Genomic DNA, 16732 nt, shown 5'->3' with positions numbered 1-16732 from the left:
AAAGAAGCCACACTGATAAACAACATAATAAAACAAAACCCTTCTGAGTAAAGTAGGCTGTTTAACTCCACCCCTGTCCAATCAAAGTCTAATTCAGAGGGAACATATGTCTCAGTGAAATATACTGACATACATAAAAATTGTATCATTTCAGCAGACAGACACATACAATGTACATCCATACATACAGAATGAGACTATTCCATGGCATATATCCTTTGCATACTTGAAACTTTGCATTTGCATACTTGAAGCACATTTAACTGACAGCCATGAAGCCGTTCTCTACTGCTCACCTGCGATCGACAGAGTTTTTCGCAATAATGTCAGCAAACTTGACGATGACGGCTCCATTGGCAGCGATGGCCTTGGCTGTGGAGATTAAGTCCTTTTTGTCCTGTGAGATGAACATGAAAAGATTAAAAGTGCATCCAAATGAATAGATAAAATCATCACCAAAATAATTAAGTCAAAGAAAACATACATTTGACTGGATTTGATGAAAAAGAACAACTAACTATACAATTTTAACAGATAGTCTATTAACTCATTGAGGATGAGCTGATTTTTTTGCTTTAACATGCATTTCCCATAGACACCTGTCCAAGTATACTCGCGACTCGCACTCAACGGGTTAAGGTATAAATGACATCAAAAGGGACTTTACCTCAAATACCTACTAACTAGCAAAAGCATGAGTCAGTTAAATATATCCCGTGTACATGATACACACTTCATGTTTATATACCAGTCAATTTGCATTGTGATATTTTACTCTTAAATACTTAGTAATGTCATTAAGAGTTATATTCTATATGTAATTTCATGCTGTATACCTATATTTGAATAATAATGTCACTATTTGTATGAAAATGAACACAATATTGCAAAATATATTGTTTTCTTTGTTATGTTTGCATTCTTTGTCATTCATTCTTAATAATATTTGAAGTAAAAATGTGCAAACTTAAATCAAATCAAATCAAATCAAATCAAAAGATGGCACTTGCTTACCTCGATGCAGGAATGCCTGCGTGCATACTTGGCCAGAAGTCCCATCTGACCGGCCATGACCCTTGCCACCTTGATGATCTCATTCTTGTCCTCTTCCCAGCGGTCAGTCTCTTGCTGGAGAGCCAGGGCTGCGGCCTAAGTGACCACGAGAGCATCACAATATTTTAATAGCAGACAGGGGAAAATTGAACCCGTGCGGTACAACCACAGCTTTTCAGCTCCTTATGCCTTCCATTTTACCAAGGGTGATGATACGATCAACATTTTGTATAGAAATAAATAATACATACATGCACCATCACCTATGCTTGAAAGGAACAAAATGAGATGCACAATCAGTTTCATAAATGACACATTCTATATGCTAAGATAAAATATTTCTATTCTCTTCCTTCAACAGTCTCTTGCCTTAGTATGGGTAACTGGTAATTCTTATTACGTCTGGACATTTCTAGACTGTACGTTCTTGCCTTTTTCTCTTTCTTTACAGTGCTTTATAGACATTTTAATGTGATGAAAGCTTTATAAATATTTTGAATCATTATTATCAAGAGGATGAGTAAACAGGGAATTCACACCACATCATGTCTGCGAAACAGAAAAGCATTCGTTATCAGTTGTAAACCAGCTTGGTCAAAGCCTAGTTGAAGATGATTACGCCTGTATATCACTACTTCTATTGCCAAAGCAGACTTCGGGATTGATTGATTGATCAATATTGTTAGATATTGATAGTACTGATAAAGTTGTGGTCTGTACTAACTGTGATAGAGTTAGAGTACTGGACCGAGCCACTCTCGGAAACTCCGTTGCTGTTGACCGACAGCAGGCTGGACGTACTTGCAGACTTCATCTTCAAGGACCTGGGCGTGCTGAGAAAGCAGAACAAGAAAAAAAAAAACTGCTAACTTCTCCTCTGCTGATGGGTGTGTCACTTTTTGGTCCATTGTTAGCATCAAAGCTAGTTTATTCTTCTTTCCTAGTTAGCACCCAAACACACTAATTCACAAAGTTTCAGATACCCTACTGGAAAGTACTAATTTTGCACATGTCAGTTGACACATATTATACAACGTCCAAGTAGATCCTTGTAATTTGATTGGAGGATTGTTGGTGACGTGATATTAAATAAGTACTCCATTCAACGCGCCGTGCAATTTTGGTTCTATTTTTGCGTGCAACTTGGTTCGATTTTTTCGTTCTATTCCACGGTTCGAGAAATTGTATGGTACTGCGTGTACTGTGTGTTGCATATTGAGGATCGCATGCAGCTAGCGCAGGTACATGCGTGTCCGGTACATGCATGCGCGTACGTAGGCCTACGTAGTGCTAGTGTACGTGTATGAGCGCTAGTATAGCTGTGACCTGTATCTACACTGATTGCACAAGCCAGAAAGAGAATCGCAGTGGATCCATATGTAAGTATGGCTATATTTTTCATACATACTTCTAGGCCTACTTAGACCAAAAAGATCTACTTGGACGTTGTATAAATCAAATAGTGTATGGTCTTTACTTGTGCAATGGAACGAGATTTCGCACTCGGTGAAAGATGAGGCGCACTATTCAACTCGGCTTCGCCTCGTTGAATAGAGCGCCTCTATCTTTCACCTCGTGCGAAATCTCGTACCACTGCACTCGTGACCATTCACTATTTGTACACTAACATACATTATATTCCAATGGTTCACATTTTGCCACTTTAAAATAAATACCCTTGGTAGCACTAGGATTTTAAGTCAATCAGAAGACCTGCACCATATTGTGCTCTACAACTAGCCATCAATATATTATCAGATAAGTCCTACCAATTCAGGCCAAATTACATAGCTCCATCATAAAGATGTTGTGAATTTGTGAAATTTTCTTGCAGTATAGTCTCTGAAATCTTTAAAATTCAGTTCAACGTAAGCTGAAATGCCGTGCAACTTACTCCGTCAGTCCAAGATGTCTGCTCCTATAAGGGCTGCAAAGCAAGAAAGAACAATACAAAAGTAATGTTAGTTTGTGGATATCATTGACACAATAAATTATGGCCTTTACAGGGGGAGAAGGTTTTGGGGCAAAAGGATTCTTACTTATTCATATGATTTTTACAATATTTTGTTTTCCCCTAACCATGGGCAGAATGGGGGGAGGGGGTGGTCATATTATTACCCCATCTAATTCATCTATGTGGTGGCAGTGATATCCTTGTTTCCTTGAGCCTTTAATATCACTTAAAGGGGTTGTATAGTTTTGGTTGAGACCTAATTTCAGGTTTCTAACATTTTTTTGGTGAGATAATGAGATAACATGGAAGAGCATGTAATTCCATGAGGAAATCAACGTTTATTTTATGAAAATTGGTTTTGAAATGGCTGGGATATCCAAAACAGAGCAATTCTGATAAAGTGTGGGACCCACCTTTTATTACGATCGCTTTCTTTTACTTTGTTTTTGGATGTTTCAGTCATTCCAAACCCGATTTTCATCAAATAAACTTTGAATTCCTCTTAAAATGGTATGCTCTGTACTGTTTCATAAGTGTTTTCTTGGTATTTCACAAAAAGTTAAAAGCCCAATTCTCATCTCCACCAATACTGTACCATCCCTTTAAGTTCTTGTGTGGCAGATTTTTTTTTTTTTTTTAATGAATATTCTTCCACTTTGTTGGTCTGATTTTATTCTATTCCTGAAAGTCAACTTGAATGTGAACCTGCATTTTACTTTGATACCACAATTTTAACTTGCAGATAGAACCTTGGAGTGTGACTCAACATTGGACTTCCTTTTTGCTTAATCTACACTAGCTCAAATATGATATCAATGTGAGGATATATGGATCCATCCACATACAAAACAACTGTCAGACATGGAAGGGATGCAATAGGATATTTCTCACACAGAGTTGTATCAAGGGTGCAGTCAAATATTAGCATGTTTTCAACAACCCCTCCTCCACACTCTTCCCCCATGACATTATTGACAGCAAAATCAAAACTGAACTCACCCAGCTGCACCCAAGTCTGTCTCAGTCTGCGCTGATTTCTTCTTTGATGGTGGTATCTTCCGGTCACCAGCATCCACCTGGTCATGGCTGTTGTGGAAGCTGTGATGAAGTGACCTCAGACGACCAGGAGACAGGTCATGAACGCCGGCACCTTGTTGCCTAGGAGACAAAACCCAGACAAAGATATTCTGACTGGACAGAAATCACTTGCAGAAAAAAATACATTGTTTTGAAATATCATTTCCCCTACTAAGTGGGATGACCAGTTTATTGCATTTAAGTACCACTAACAGCGTTATCCAACTTTTCGAGACATTTTTCAAAGACCAACCACAAATGGAAGACAGGGGGCTCAACACTTTGTCACAGAGGGACTACAACATATTTGAGTATTTCGTCTTGTCCCTACAGCTTTTGAAAGTGTTAAAGGACAAGTTCACCTTCATTAACATAAGGATTAAGAGAATGTAGCAATATTAGTAGAACACATCATTGAAAGTTTGAGGAAAATCGGACAATCCGTTCAAAAGTTATAAATTTTTGATGTTTTTGTGCAGTCACCGCTGGATGAGAAGACTACTGCAGTGTATGATGTCACATGCGTACAACAATATAAGGAAAATATAAAGAGAATTTCACATAATTTCATCTTTTGAAAAAAGTACACATTCCCTTGACTCGTTACTGACATATGTTATGGGTAATATTATTCCCATTGCCTTTAGAAAGAGGTAAGTCAAGTGCTCTTTTATTGTGCGAAAAAAGTGAAAATATGTTGAATTTTCTTTACATTTTCTTTATACTGTTGTACTCATATGACATCACAAGCCTTAGCAGTCTCCTCATCCAGCTGTTCCAACACAAAAGTTTTAAAAATTCATAACTTTTGCATCGATTGTCCAATTTTCCTCAAACTTTCACTGATGTGTTCTACTATTATTGCTGCATTCTCTTAATCCTTATGTTAATGAAGGTGAACTTATCCTTTAATGACGATGGTACATCAAAAATAGTTTATGGTGCTGAGACAATCTGTTGCAAAGATGTTGAGTTTCCTCTAGTAATGAGATAAATCCATTTGTAGCTGTGGTATACAATCCGTGAGTGTCCGAACATGTAGGTCATAACAAGTACTCCAGAAACAACATCTGTACAGACACACATCAGTGTTGAGATGGCAGACCTTGGAGATGCAGAGGATGGCTCCACGATCCGTGGTGTCGTCACGTTACGGATGGGTGTGGTCATCCCGGACGACATGTGATGAGGATGGTTACCATGGAAATAGGGTGAGCCTCCTCCTGGCGGAGTCTGGATGACTGGAACACCTGGTGCATGAGATAAACCTTCAACTTCACTACAAGAAGGTCATGTGCTTACACATACGAGTTATGAGAATAAAGATATGCTCCTCAACACTTCTGTGGAAAACGAAAACACACCTCCAAAACAACAACAAAGATGCCAAACAAACAAGAACAGCACAGACTGGTATAAAACAGCCTTCTCCAATTGGGGCCATCAGCACTACTTACCAAAAGATGTGTGATGTAGGTTATTGCTTCCGCACTTGATGTGTACATTAAAATGTAAAAGTAAATGGCGCACTATGTAAGTATTGCGAACAACATGAAGCATGTTATTTCATAAAGCTGCAATAGTCTGTACTTTACATAAATTCACAAACAATCAGGTCCTTTTTTAAAACATCATCTGGAAACATCATAATATTTACAGTCAACTGAATCTCCCCAAGTATCTTGTAATATCTTTTAATTGTACAAATAAATCATTGACATTAATTGTGGAGGCCAGTACAACTTTGTGTGATATTGAAAACACAGCTTAAGAAAATTTCAAAGGTTTTGTTGTTGTTGTTTACTGCAATTCATGGTTTTACCCACTGAACAACAATAGCTCCTCATTGACATGAAGTCAACAGTTGAGGACACATACTGTACATACACACACACACACAAAATACACACGTATGGTACACTCACCTTGTTGTGGCAAAGATTGCAGGAGTCTCCACTGCTCAGGAGTGAGTTGTGGAATGGTTGGCGGGGTGAAGAAAGTGGGCTGGCCCATTCCTGCCATAGGGGTGGGGAAGCTGGTGTTCAGGAGGGACACACTGGCACCGGGAGGAGTTGGTGACTTGTCTTGCAGCAGAGATCTTGCCATCTCTTGTCACAAAAACACAAAATAAAATTTGTGAATTTTTGCACCTAGGTGATTTGATTTGAAAAGGCAGCTTAAAAAAGGGGGACTATATCAGAAAAGCATTATCATATATCTTGATAACATCTCACTGAAGTTTACACATCTTTGCCTAAAACAACAAAACAAAACTGGTGTATACTTATCCTAGTCACTGACAAAGTTTTGCTTGAGAGCAAACAGGGCATTTACTATTAATTCAAGAATACTGCGCCAGTAATCATTTGTGCAGGACTACTGTCACATTTTCAGACTCTACCTACAATAACAGTGGAAATGACCAAAACAGTTGAAACAACTGGCAGCTACTACATTCTCAATAGGTATAAATTCTGGCCATAGACAATTACATAGTTTTCTCCATGTCCTCATTAATTTTCAGCTTGTGATACCAGCTCTTGGATCATAATGCGTAAAATGTGCTGGGGTGGGCTGTTGTGAAGTTTTCCATTAATTACATCTTTCGGGATGAACATCTCAGATCAATCTGTCTCACCTTGTTTGATGGCGAAGTCAACGCCCGGAAGACTGTTGATGGCAGAGATCAGGGCGTTGGTGTAACACGCCCATTCCCGCTTCTGATTTGTGACATCACTATTAGCACTTGCAGAGGAGCCATCTGGAAAGAAGAGTTTTGATAGAGCAATCACATTTTGAATCTATTCCCACATACAAATTGTGCTCTGATTTCAGTGTGTGGTAATTTGATAATTCTCTACAGCCAAAGAAAAGACAATTTCTGAAAACCTTGTGTATTTCACTTGCCTCATTTTCATGGCACACATACCAGGGACCCAGTTCAGAGGAAAATCGTAATCCTCTTTGTAAGATGGGCACCCTTATGGGGATCAGCAAATTGCCTCCCAACTTGTGCTTGCTTGTGTGTGTGTGTTTATGCATATGAGTACATAAATATACATGTTTGCGATGCTGTGTATATGGGATCTCTTGCACATCTCACCCGCCATTTGCCGCATCTTAGACAGCACAGTAGGGGTGATCCTCGCCAGGGTGTCCACGCACTCAAAGATGGTGTCCCTCTCAGGGAGGTTGGACACCCCTTGGAGCAGCATGGTACAGTCCTGTCTGATCTTGGTCACAGCCTGGCTGAGTCCATCGGCCTGTGCCTGGAACTCTTCCATGATCTGCTGCCGGGAAGGGCCTGAAACACGATTAAGGAAAGGATAACTTGGTCAGGTTAATGAGGTAAGCACATACAGGTATATAAAACAAGAACTATTCGTGTGCATTTTAATTTCACAAATTTCGCGAGCGCCAAAATATGCACTGGATGCCAGTGGCAATTCACGAAAATTTCATGCTGCCAAAAAGGCCATCAGCTCCAATTCACAAAATTTTATAGCCCATCCAGGACCGGCATCAAATATCATCTCATAAAAGAGCCCTCTCTGCCATCTTACACTAGCCACATCTCATTCAATTTAGTTTGAATGATTTTGACTATCTGATAAGCACACTATGTAATAATCCCTGATGCAGCTCTCTGTCTTAAAGTTAAAATAAAAAATTGTATTGACAGAAAACGAAATCTAAAAGAAGGATCATGATCATTTGCCATTCATAAGTACCTGTGAGGCGGTAGGTCTTACCCTGAGCTTGCCTGGCGGCAAGAGCTGCCCCGGTCAGCCGGTCCAGCGGTATCAACATCTCAATCACCAGGCTGTCGATGAGACATTCCACCAGCTGAGTCTGAAACACAAAGAGCATGACAACCTCGATGGTAAAAAAATCTCACTGATGTTGAAAGTAATGAAGAATAAGAGCAACCTAATGAACCTATAAAGACAATGATGTGGCTGAACTAGTCTACAGATCTTCAATCTCAAATGCATGTTACACTGAGAGAACAGGAACAGGACAGCAATAAGATCTGATCCTCTCAACTGGAAAGCTCTTACTATGAAGCCTGATAGCACCAACAGAAATCCTTCCATCCTTAATATGTAACCATGAGATTGAAGAGTCTAGTTAGGTAATATATAAGTATCTAGTACCTAGATAAGTCTAACCTTGTGAGAAAAAGAGAAAAAAACATACTTTCTTTGCAAGCCAACTTAAAGGTTTTGATAATATAAGTATCGACTGAGAAGCCTGATATTACAAAATTCATCTCTAAACTCCAATCGTGCTTAACAAGAGCAATCATATTGTACTCATACGTGAGCTGTATATAACTGCAGAAATTAACTTCCACATTCTGGAGCATTCAGTTGAGAGGTACGTCTTCCACTTGACATACCTTTACCAGCCATTCTCTGTGAAGCAAGCTGACCCTATGCAGGCGGAACTCGACATCCGATGACATTTGACCCTGGGAGGTGGTAACCATGGAGATGGCTGCCGTCGCTAGGGAGTTGGTGGAGAGGTCCAGATCTTTCAGCGCTTGGGTCAGATTCATCTGCTTGCCAACGTCCGAGCACCTGCACAAGGAAAGGGGATGAGGAATAGTACATTTCTGTAAGTAACAGCTCACTTGCATGGTGATGAAATGTGAATATAGAAACAGAATGATTATCTCACCATATGAAAAAACAACAAGATTCTTATATGTTGCATTGCATATATCTCAGTGCAGGAAAACAATGCACAAATCAGATAGGCTTTTATATTCACGTGTCAGCACATAATATATCTGATTTTTCTGGAAGCCTACTGTGGAAAAGGAGAAACAAGGCAGCAGTGCAATTATATTTCATACAGACAATATGATGACTTCTGCTTTTTCTCTTTACAAATATTTCAATGTTTGTTCTCACCCTATGATGGCCTTGTTGGACTGCTCCCTCAGTTCCTTCCCTTTGACATTTAACCTCCTGACCTCTTCCAGCACGGGACCCTCTTGACCCGACCTCATGGCCTCCGCCATGGCGTCAAAGTCCGGCGACCTCTGACCCAGCACCACGCGGTCAAAGGTGGCCAGGAGCTCCAGGCCACTCACTGCCCAGTCCAGGTTGAGGTATTCTAACCTGTCCAGCAGTGACCGGTCACCTGGTAAGGGCAAACAACAACAGCATATTTATCTTTTTCGTGAGTTTAATTTTGTTCTTTTGTTAAGCTTTCAGGAGCAGATGGCACAAGCAGTGCAGATCTAGATATGAATACATAATGGCAAGGTACACAGGCAGGAGGAAAAACCTTGTTGGTTATGCACCTGTTCAATGTAACGATAAGTTATCATTTTGACCACTCTTCTTTTTCCGACGCCAGACAATATCCTTTCTATCAAAATGACAACAGAAAAGGCGTAGTTTAATCGCATTAATGGGCCGAATGCATAAAACAAACAATTGCTTGTAAGCAATTGCTTCAAACAAAAGCACAAGCTCGTCTAGTAAAAGGTGTAGCTCAAGCAATTGCTTAAGTACATATGCATAATCTTTTGCTTGTGCACATACCTTTTGCTTGCATTCAGCAAGCAATTGCTTAGGGTTCGAACAATAGCGTCACGCTTGTGCGAACACTGTACGTCTGAGAACAAAGGCGTGTTTCGTATTAGATATTTCATAGGGGCATGTGTGAGCTGGAACCTGACATAGCAGTATAGTGATCATATCAATGCTCATATGAAATACACACACACACACACACACACACACACACGCTTATACCTTTTGCTTGTCCCGCACAAGCAATTGCTTGCGTTTTCAACAAAAGGGACGTCACGCCTGTGCGAACACAAGAACAAAGGCGAGTGTGGCAGCATGCATTTGAAAGGGCATGTGTGTGCAGAAACATTTCCTGACATAGCAGAAGAGCTATGAAATGACACTCATAAATGCACACACAGACGCACACACACACAACTATACACACACTCGTATTACCAAGGAGGTATACTCTCATACCTCCTTGGTATTACTGGCTGATTCAAATCACTGCTTACAATAGCCCGCATCTGCCAGATCGCACGTGGAGAGACGTCACCTTGCTCTCCACCGAAGTGAGACATCCTACCTGTTTTTCATCAAATTTTGCGTGCTAACCACTGGACATTCCCGTTGTTGAAATGAAAAAATCTCTTACTCTACTTAAGAGTAATTTCTTGTAGATTTATACCACTCCTTCACAATTGTTGTCTTTCTTCCATGAACATGAAAATGATACTTAAAAGGGAACATCCCAGATAAGCAAAAGCTCAAGCTCATTTTACAGAGCTTGGAAAATCGTAAGCAATTGCTAGCAAGAACTAGCAAAAGGTATGTTTTATGCATACGTTTTTAAGCAAATGCTTGGTCTCTAAGCAATTGCTTGCGGACAGCAAGCAATTGCTTGTACTTGCTAGCAAGAGCTTCTGCTCGCAAGCAATTGCTTGTTTTTATGCATACGGATTCGAGTAAAAGGCTAGCACAAGCAATTGCTAGCGTTTATGCATCCGGCCCATTGACTGTACTTCTCACTCTTACACCTGTTCAATGCAACGCTTTGAATACTACATGTTCTGGGATGCCAGTATTCGTAAATCTACAATATCATATCAATTATTTTCAGCCAATATTGAATGAAGTGGTATGAACTCTATGCCAAACAAGCATTTCGCCACTTGAAGTGACAACTAGCATCTCAACAGCATCTTTGTACACTCTGCAATGCTTGTCAGTACACATCATACTATATTTCATACAATAAATTTTACTGCAACTAGTTATTGCTGCCAATTTCTTGATGTGGATGCTGAAAGTAAAACTTGTCATTTCAACACACATTTAGAGTGTCATGATGCATTTTTCATTTGAATCACAACTTACCAGCATCTATGAGAATTCCGCTGCCCAGAGAATGCAGGGCACTTGTCAGTTTGGTCCAATCAGAAGCCTTGCTCTGGATCTGTTGAATATGCATGAGATGGGTGGGTGTGTCCTCCCCTTCCAGAGTTTGAAGGATTTCCTTCAGGCCAATGGCCACACTGATTAAGTTTGTGATGTTGCCTTTCAGAGTTGCTACATGATCCAGCTGTTGTTGTTGTTGTTGTTGTTGTTGTTTAATAGAAAAAAAAATGCAATTTCATTCAATACATACTGCAGACAGCTGTTGGAAAATTCTATAAATCAAAGCCTTAACTGCAGAATGCAAGTGTTCTACGAATATGATATGTTGATACCATCTATATGTTGAGTTTTCAGGCATATATCTCATGTCGGCAAATAAAACCGCTACCAGTACATGAGAGAAACGGTCTGATTCACTTTGAATGGTTGATTTAATGCTCATTACTGTATATCTTTCATTATGTGGACAAGTAAAATTCCATGTGACACTATGTTGCCAATAAAATAAGCTTGAAAACAGTAACATTGAATTGAAACAGGTTAGACCAGCAATTCCATGAGTAATACTAACAAACATTGATTCAAAATGCACATACATATGCTAGGGTTAAACAACTCCCTAAGGTCTTCGGTCTTCTCTATCATAAAGTAATTATGAACATATAATGTCTCCCTAAAGTTGGATTCATAGTTATATATTTACATACACACAGACACAGATAATACCTATGCATGCACACATACAATACCTGTCATACATTTGTACATACATACATACATACATACATACATACATATATGTCACAACATCAAAGTACTCTCACCTCTAATTGCAGCTTTGTCATGTCTGATGTTCTGGAGGCGTGGCTGGCCTTCCTGTTTAACTCGGTCCACCAACCAATCAAATCATGGAGCTCTTCCACCACTTCCGTCATGTGACCATTCCACTTCTCCGCCCTGATTACGGCGTCTGCCTTGTCACTGTCTTCGCCATGGAGACTCTTGTCAAACTGGTTGATGAGGTCACAGGTCAACTGCTGAAGATTCATGACCTTGGATTCGATAGATCTGAAAGAAGCAAAAAAAAGGGGGGAGAAGACAAACAATGGTGTTAGTCTCTTATCTGTGGTTGAAATTGATTTTTTTTTTCTTTGCCGGTATGAGTGCATACAGGTGGGAACAGTTAGGACAATAAACCAGTTACTGTAAACGTGGATATTTTCACGCGACTAATTTTTCGCACTCGGCCGGGTAAGAAAAGTTTTATGTGTTTTCAATTCCGCAGAATCAAGACATCAACTACTGGAAGATATGCCAAGCAAAAATATTCACATGTTTATATTCGTGCTAGTTTCGAGTTGTGCGAAATGCACAAAAATTTCAACACCCTGAAAGTTTCCACTGTATACAGTAACTTCATCTTGTAAAAGGAAGATGTGCCACGCATCCAATATCATAGCCTGGGACTGGAGTCTACATACATTTGGGATGTCTCATGGTACTGGCAATGACTGCTGGGACCACCTTGAACAAGATGCGTACCTGACAAAGCTGGATTGAATTTACAAAGGCAGGGCCCTCTGGAAGACCAGCAAGTGCTCACACTTAGAAAGCCATCTTGGATAAAGATGGTATCATTATCATAGCCACCATTGGGGATTAATATTTGTTGCCTAGCAAATTGACCTTTTTTTTTTGGGGGGGGGGGGGAGGAAAGATCAAACTGTCTTAAGGGCTATCAAATACATTGTATATCTGGTGCACAATGTACTTGGATATAGACTGGTCCACAATGATGACAAGCAATGGTATGACAGTGCTGCATGCAGTAATAATTTCCCTCTTTTTTGCTTTGAAGGCTTAGTGTCACACACTGGTATGCTGAGGTACCTTCTCTACAGGAGAAAAGGTAGAAATGACCTGGACTCACCCAATTTTGGAGGCGTCAAGCTTCAACTTTTTCATCCTCTGAATGAGCGGAGGATAGCAATCCACTTTGCGCTGCGTCTCTTCACAGTATGACTTGACTTGGTCTCCTTGTTTGGCGAACAGTGCCCTCACCAGCTCATTCATGGGATAGGCCATTTCTAGCTTCTGAATCATGTCTGTTCATGGGAACAAAAGTAGAAAACAACAAGAGCAATGACAGTAACACCAACTCATCATTTTCCAAATATTATGATGTTGGCATCCATTCTGATAGCAGCATGTTTATTCAAAACCAATACTATGTAAGTGAAGAACCTTCAATCTTATGTGAATACTAGGCACAGCAATTTGTCAGACTAAGACAAAATGGGCAAAATAATCACCTATTTCACAAAGACAAATTTTGCTTCATAAACAGACATAATATTGCAGAAATTAAATCGGTAGATATGAGATACTCTGGTCATTCTTTAACTTTGCTTTAATTCATTCTTTCAGATTACAAACAACCTTTCACTAGATGACTACACCATGCCAGACAAAACAAATTCAGTAAATATAGGGAGTGAAAAATGTCATAATGCGCGAGTTGCACAGTCAACACCATAGTCAACAAATAGGACGTAACACTCTAAGAAAGCATGTTAAAAGGAGCCGAGCAAACTACCTCGGGTAATCTTTTTGGGTGGTAGAGGTTTTGAGTCACCACCCAGATGAATGGGAGAGTGTTCAAGAAGCCCCTTGGTCTGGTGTAAGTGGGATGCGGCCAGTGGGGTGGATACAGCATCACCATGGAGACGGAAGGAAGGTGTGGACTCCAGGAAAGAGAGATGTTTGACTGACTTGCTGAGGTAGTCCTCATCACTGGGGTCCAGCCGAGATCTGGGCTTCATTGAGATGGGTTTGATAGGGGATGGTTCTGGGGCAGCTTCCGCCAGGAATTCTGATCCAATGAACGAAGAGAGGAAGAAGGAATCAACTCGATGATGCAGTCATAAATCTGATTTTTGAGTTATGAAGAGACTAAATCTGATCCCTCATTATGCTCCTGTGGACATCTTCTACGAACTGAAGTGGAAATATGATGCAGTGATTTTGTTTTTTGGGTTTGCTTTTTTCATTAGCCCCCATGGAATGATGCATGAAGTTCATTAAAGCTCTGCAGAGGTGAAACAGCTACAGGTTAAGAGACAGTATCAATTCATGAAAAACACAACTGCACTTTTGTAAAGGTGGTAAACCATGCAGTGCAAGAAACTCGTTTGTCTAGAGAATTTCACCAGCAGCAGCCAAGCAACAATACTCAGAGCTACATCTGGGCTAATCTTTCTTCTTGCTATACTGTGTGAAATTTGAAACACTTCTTGAATCTCAAATTATGCTTAGAGAATCTCTTTACCAATATCACTATGAGTCAACCAGCTACTATGACTGTGCACAGGGATACTAGTGGCTGAAAGATAAGTCTGTCTGTCAAGACACATCCTGCACTCATTTCTCCAGGCATACAGCAAAACCTTCACCTTTTATCAGCATATAAAGACTGAGTGCTATTATGAAAGAGTTATCACTGCCATGACACAAAGTGATGGTGTTATGTGGTACCCCATAAATATGCTTGATGATTCTCTAAACTTCCAAAGGCAAGTGCTGTTGTAAAGTTAAGTCCCAATTTCACTAAAATGTTGTCTATCAGTTGGTTTCAATTCCACTGTGTTATTCTGACATTGTTTTGCTCTGTATGGTCACAGCGACTTCATAATGAGGCTGATTTCATAATGAGGCAGATATTATTGCTCACCCTCTATGTCTGCAGTATCTTCAACGGCTGCACCGTGCCCCCTTGCACTGCACCCAGCTAGTCTCAATGGACTGAGGATACTGGGCTGGTTGGCTGGGTCAAGACTCTGGTGGAGATTGTGGATGCACTGGAGAAGGTGACGGGCGTGGTCGAGGAGGGCGGAAACGGCCCTCTTGTTGCGAATGTTGCCCACCGCGTAGTGAGCTCTGTTCTTGACGAGCGGGATGGCTAATTGGAGCGCGAGTGAGAGTGAAGAAATGTCATATGTGCAATGAGAATCATCTTCAAGGCTAAGTAGCTCTACAGGACAAGTCTTTCTAACCTAACACCAGTTTGTATGAAGTTAGCAATTCACTGATTGAGAACCAAAATTGCATTAATGCAGATGACTGTTTATGGAGTTGAGGATTTTTGGTATTAACTAGTGGAAAGACATCACAAGACAATGTATCACATTACATTCTCTTCTCTTTCCTTATGATCAATTGATAGCTTGTACTTCACGACATGACAACTTCATGTAATATCGTATTATATTTTGCAAGTAAACATAACATACTTAGAATGTGAGTGGCATTCAGGTGAATGTATGACTTCGTAGCCTGTGTCTAACATACAATTCTTAATTTGAGGTTCCTGACCAGTATGTACATGCAAGCCTGCAATGTGATCTACAAACACACACCATCACCACGCAAAGGGGAGCATTGCTCTCCTACTCTTACGGGCAACAGGGAAAACATCTCTGCATCTATTGGCCTACCAATCATGCCTTTCACGCCTCAGTTAAACTCCAGGGCAGACAGAACCAGCATTGACATAATCATTTTATTTCATGCACTGATATGATTGACACCAACATCACTCTTTTCATGAACGCAGGCTACGCTTTCACATCAAACAACCTCCTTGTCCTTCATCTTACCAGTTATTATATGAGACTTCTGTAACTGCTTTGTTGTTTCATTTTAATATACCGGTATTTACTCAATGGAGTACCGAAGTGTGACGGCATAATCATTCATAACCATGCAAACTGGTTCTAAACAACCTCACATAGCCCAAAAATCTGTGAATAGAAGGGATGCTAACCATGCTTGAAAAAAACTGTGACAACATCTCTTTGGTACCGGTACTCTTTTCAATTGATACATGAAGTGTCGTTCCTTGAATGGGCACTATAGTGCTGAGCCCAAGACCCAAGACACCAACAAACCTGTCATCAACAGACCAAAACACCTCCACTGGGTGAATATTGTATCATCAGCTCACCATTTTCCACCTGCCCAATGAAGACTTGTAGCCCGTTCCTGTAGACAGCATCACTGCTCTTGTTCTGGTGTTGCCTAGCAACGTGCAGCAGTCTCTTGCATCGACCCAGGATGTGATTGGCAGCCTCCGAGAGCAGGTCAGGGTCGTCAATCAGGCTGGCCTGGCGACACTCCTCAATGTCATCCTCCAGACACGATTCTGGAAAGATGGGAAAGAGAAAACTATTTTCAGAACTTCCCTGAAAATGGTCCCACTGAATGCAAGGCCACCTCTGTTAATATATGTACACAAATGCTATCATAATCATTATACTGACATGCACTCACTAAATAAACATTACATGTTCACTTTGTTCACTCACTTCACAAACAATGTGTTCTTTGCACCACATTATCGATATTGTATATGGTGGCCTTAATTAAACAAAAATGGGAAGAAATTAGGCTGTGCCTAACCTGAAACTTCCATAAACTTGTGGGAATCAATGAGGCTGTCCACCACATCCAGGAGCTGATTCACAGAGCTGTGCCACTCCCTGCGAACCAACTTCAAATGCTGTAAGGCACCCTTGTTGGAAAGATTCTGCCGCACCGCAAGGCATGATGGGAAGGCATCGGAATCCAGCTCCTCCATGTTGGACACGATGCCCAATACCTCCTGGCCCCCTAATAGAGAGATGAAAATCATGAAGAGTTGGCAAATGTATGGTCAACCTGT

General features: G+C 40.5%; 1 protein-coding gene across 1 annotated transcript in view; it reads right to left on the bottom strand.

Moving 5' to 3' along the window:
• The window catches only part of LOC140241464 (uncharacterized), a 30886-nt gene that overhangs the window by 1003 nt on the left and 13151 nt on the right, over nt 1–16732 (bottom strand). Inside the window, exons 10-27 of the mRNA XM_072321194.1 lie at nt 16471–16680; nt 16016–16213; nt 14792–14971; nt 13610–13921; nt 12944–13118; nt 11838–12081; nt 10993–11197; nt 9004–9235; nt 8487–8667; nt 7837–7936; nt 7188–7388; nt 6723–6845; nt 6010–6192; nt 5190–5334; nt 4007–4165; nt 1778–1886; nt 1015–1149; nt 297–397 (exon numbers count right to left, since the gene is read on the bottom strand). Of these exons, the coding sequence (XP_072177295.1) occupies nt 297–397; nt 1015–1149; nt 1778–1886; nt 4007–4165; nt 5190–5334; nt 6010–6192; nt 6723–6845; nt 7188–7388; nt 7837–7936; nt 8487–8667; nt 9004–9235; nt 10993–11197; nt 11838–12081; nt 12944–13118; nt 13610–13921; nt 14792–14971; nt 16016–16213; nt 16471–16680 (3193 nt within the window). The remainder of the gene's footprint in view (nt 1–296; nt 398–1014; nt 1150–1777; nt 1887–4006; nt 4166–5189; nt 5335–6009; nt 6193–6722; nt 6846–7187; nt 7389–7836; nt 7937–8486; nt 8668–9003; nt 9236–10992; nt 11198–11837; nt 12082–12943; nt 13119–13609; nt 13922–14791; nt 14972–16015; nt 16214–16470; nt 16681–16732) is intronic.

This window comes from Diadema setosum, chromosome 18 (assembly GCF_964275005.1).
Source record: "Diadema setosum chromosome 18, eeDiaSeto1, whole genome shotgun sequence".
NCBI classification, from domain to species: domain Eukaryota; kingdom Metazoa; phylum Echinodermata; class Echinoidea; order Diadematoida; family Diadematidae; genus Diadema; species Diadema setosum.
Note: the sequence above shows the minus strand (reverse complement) of the source record. Positions and strands in the feature narration are given on the sequence as shown.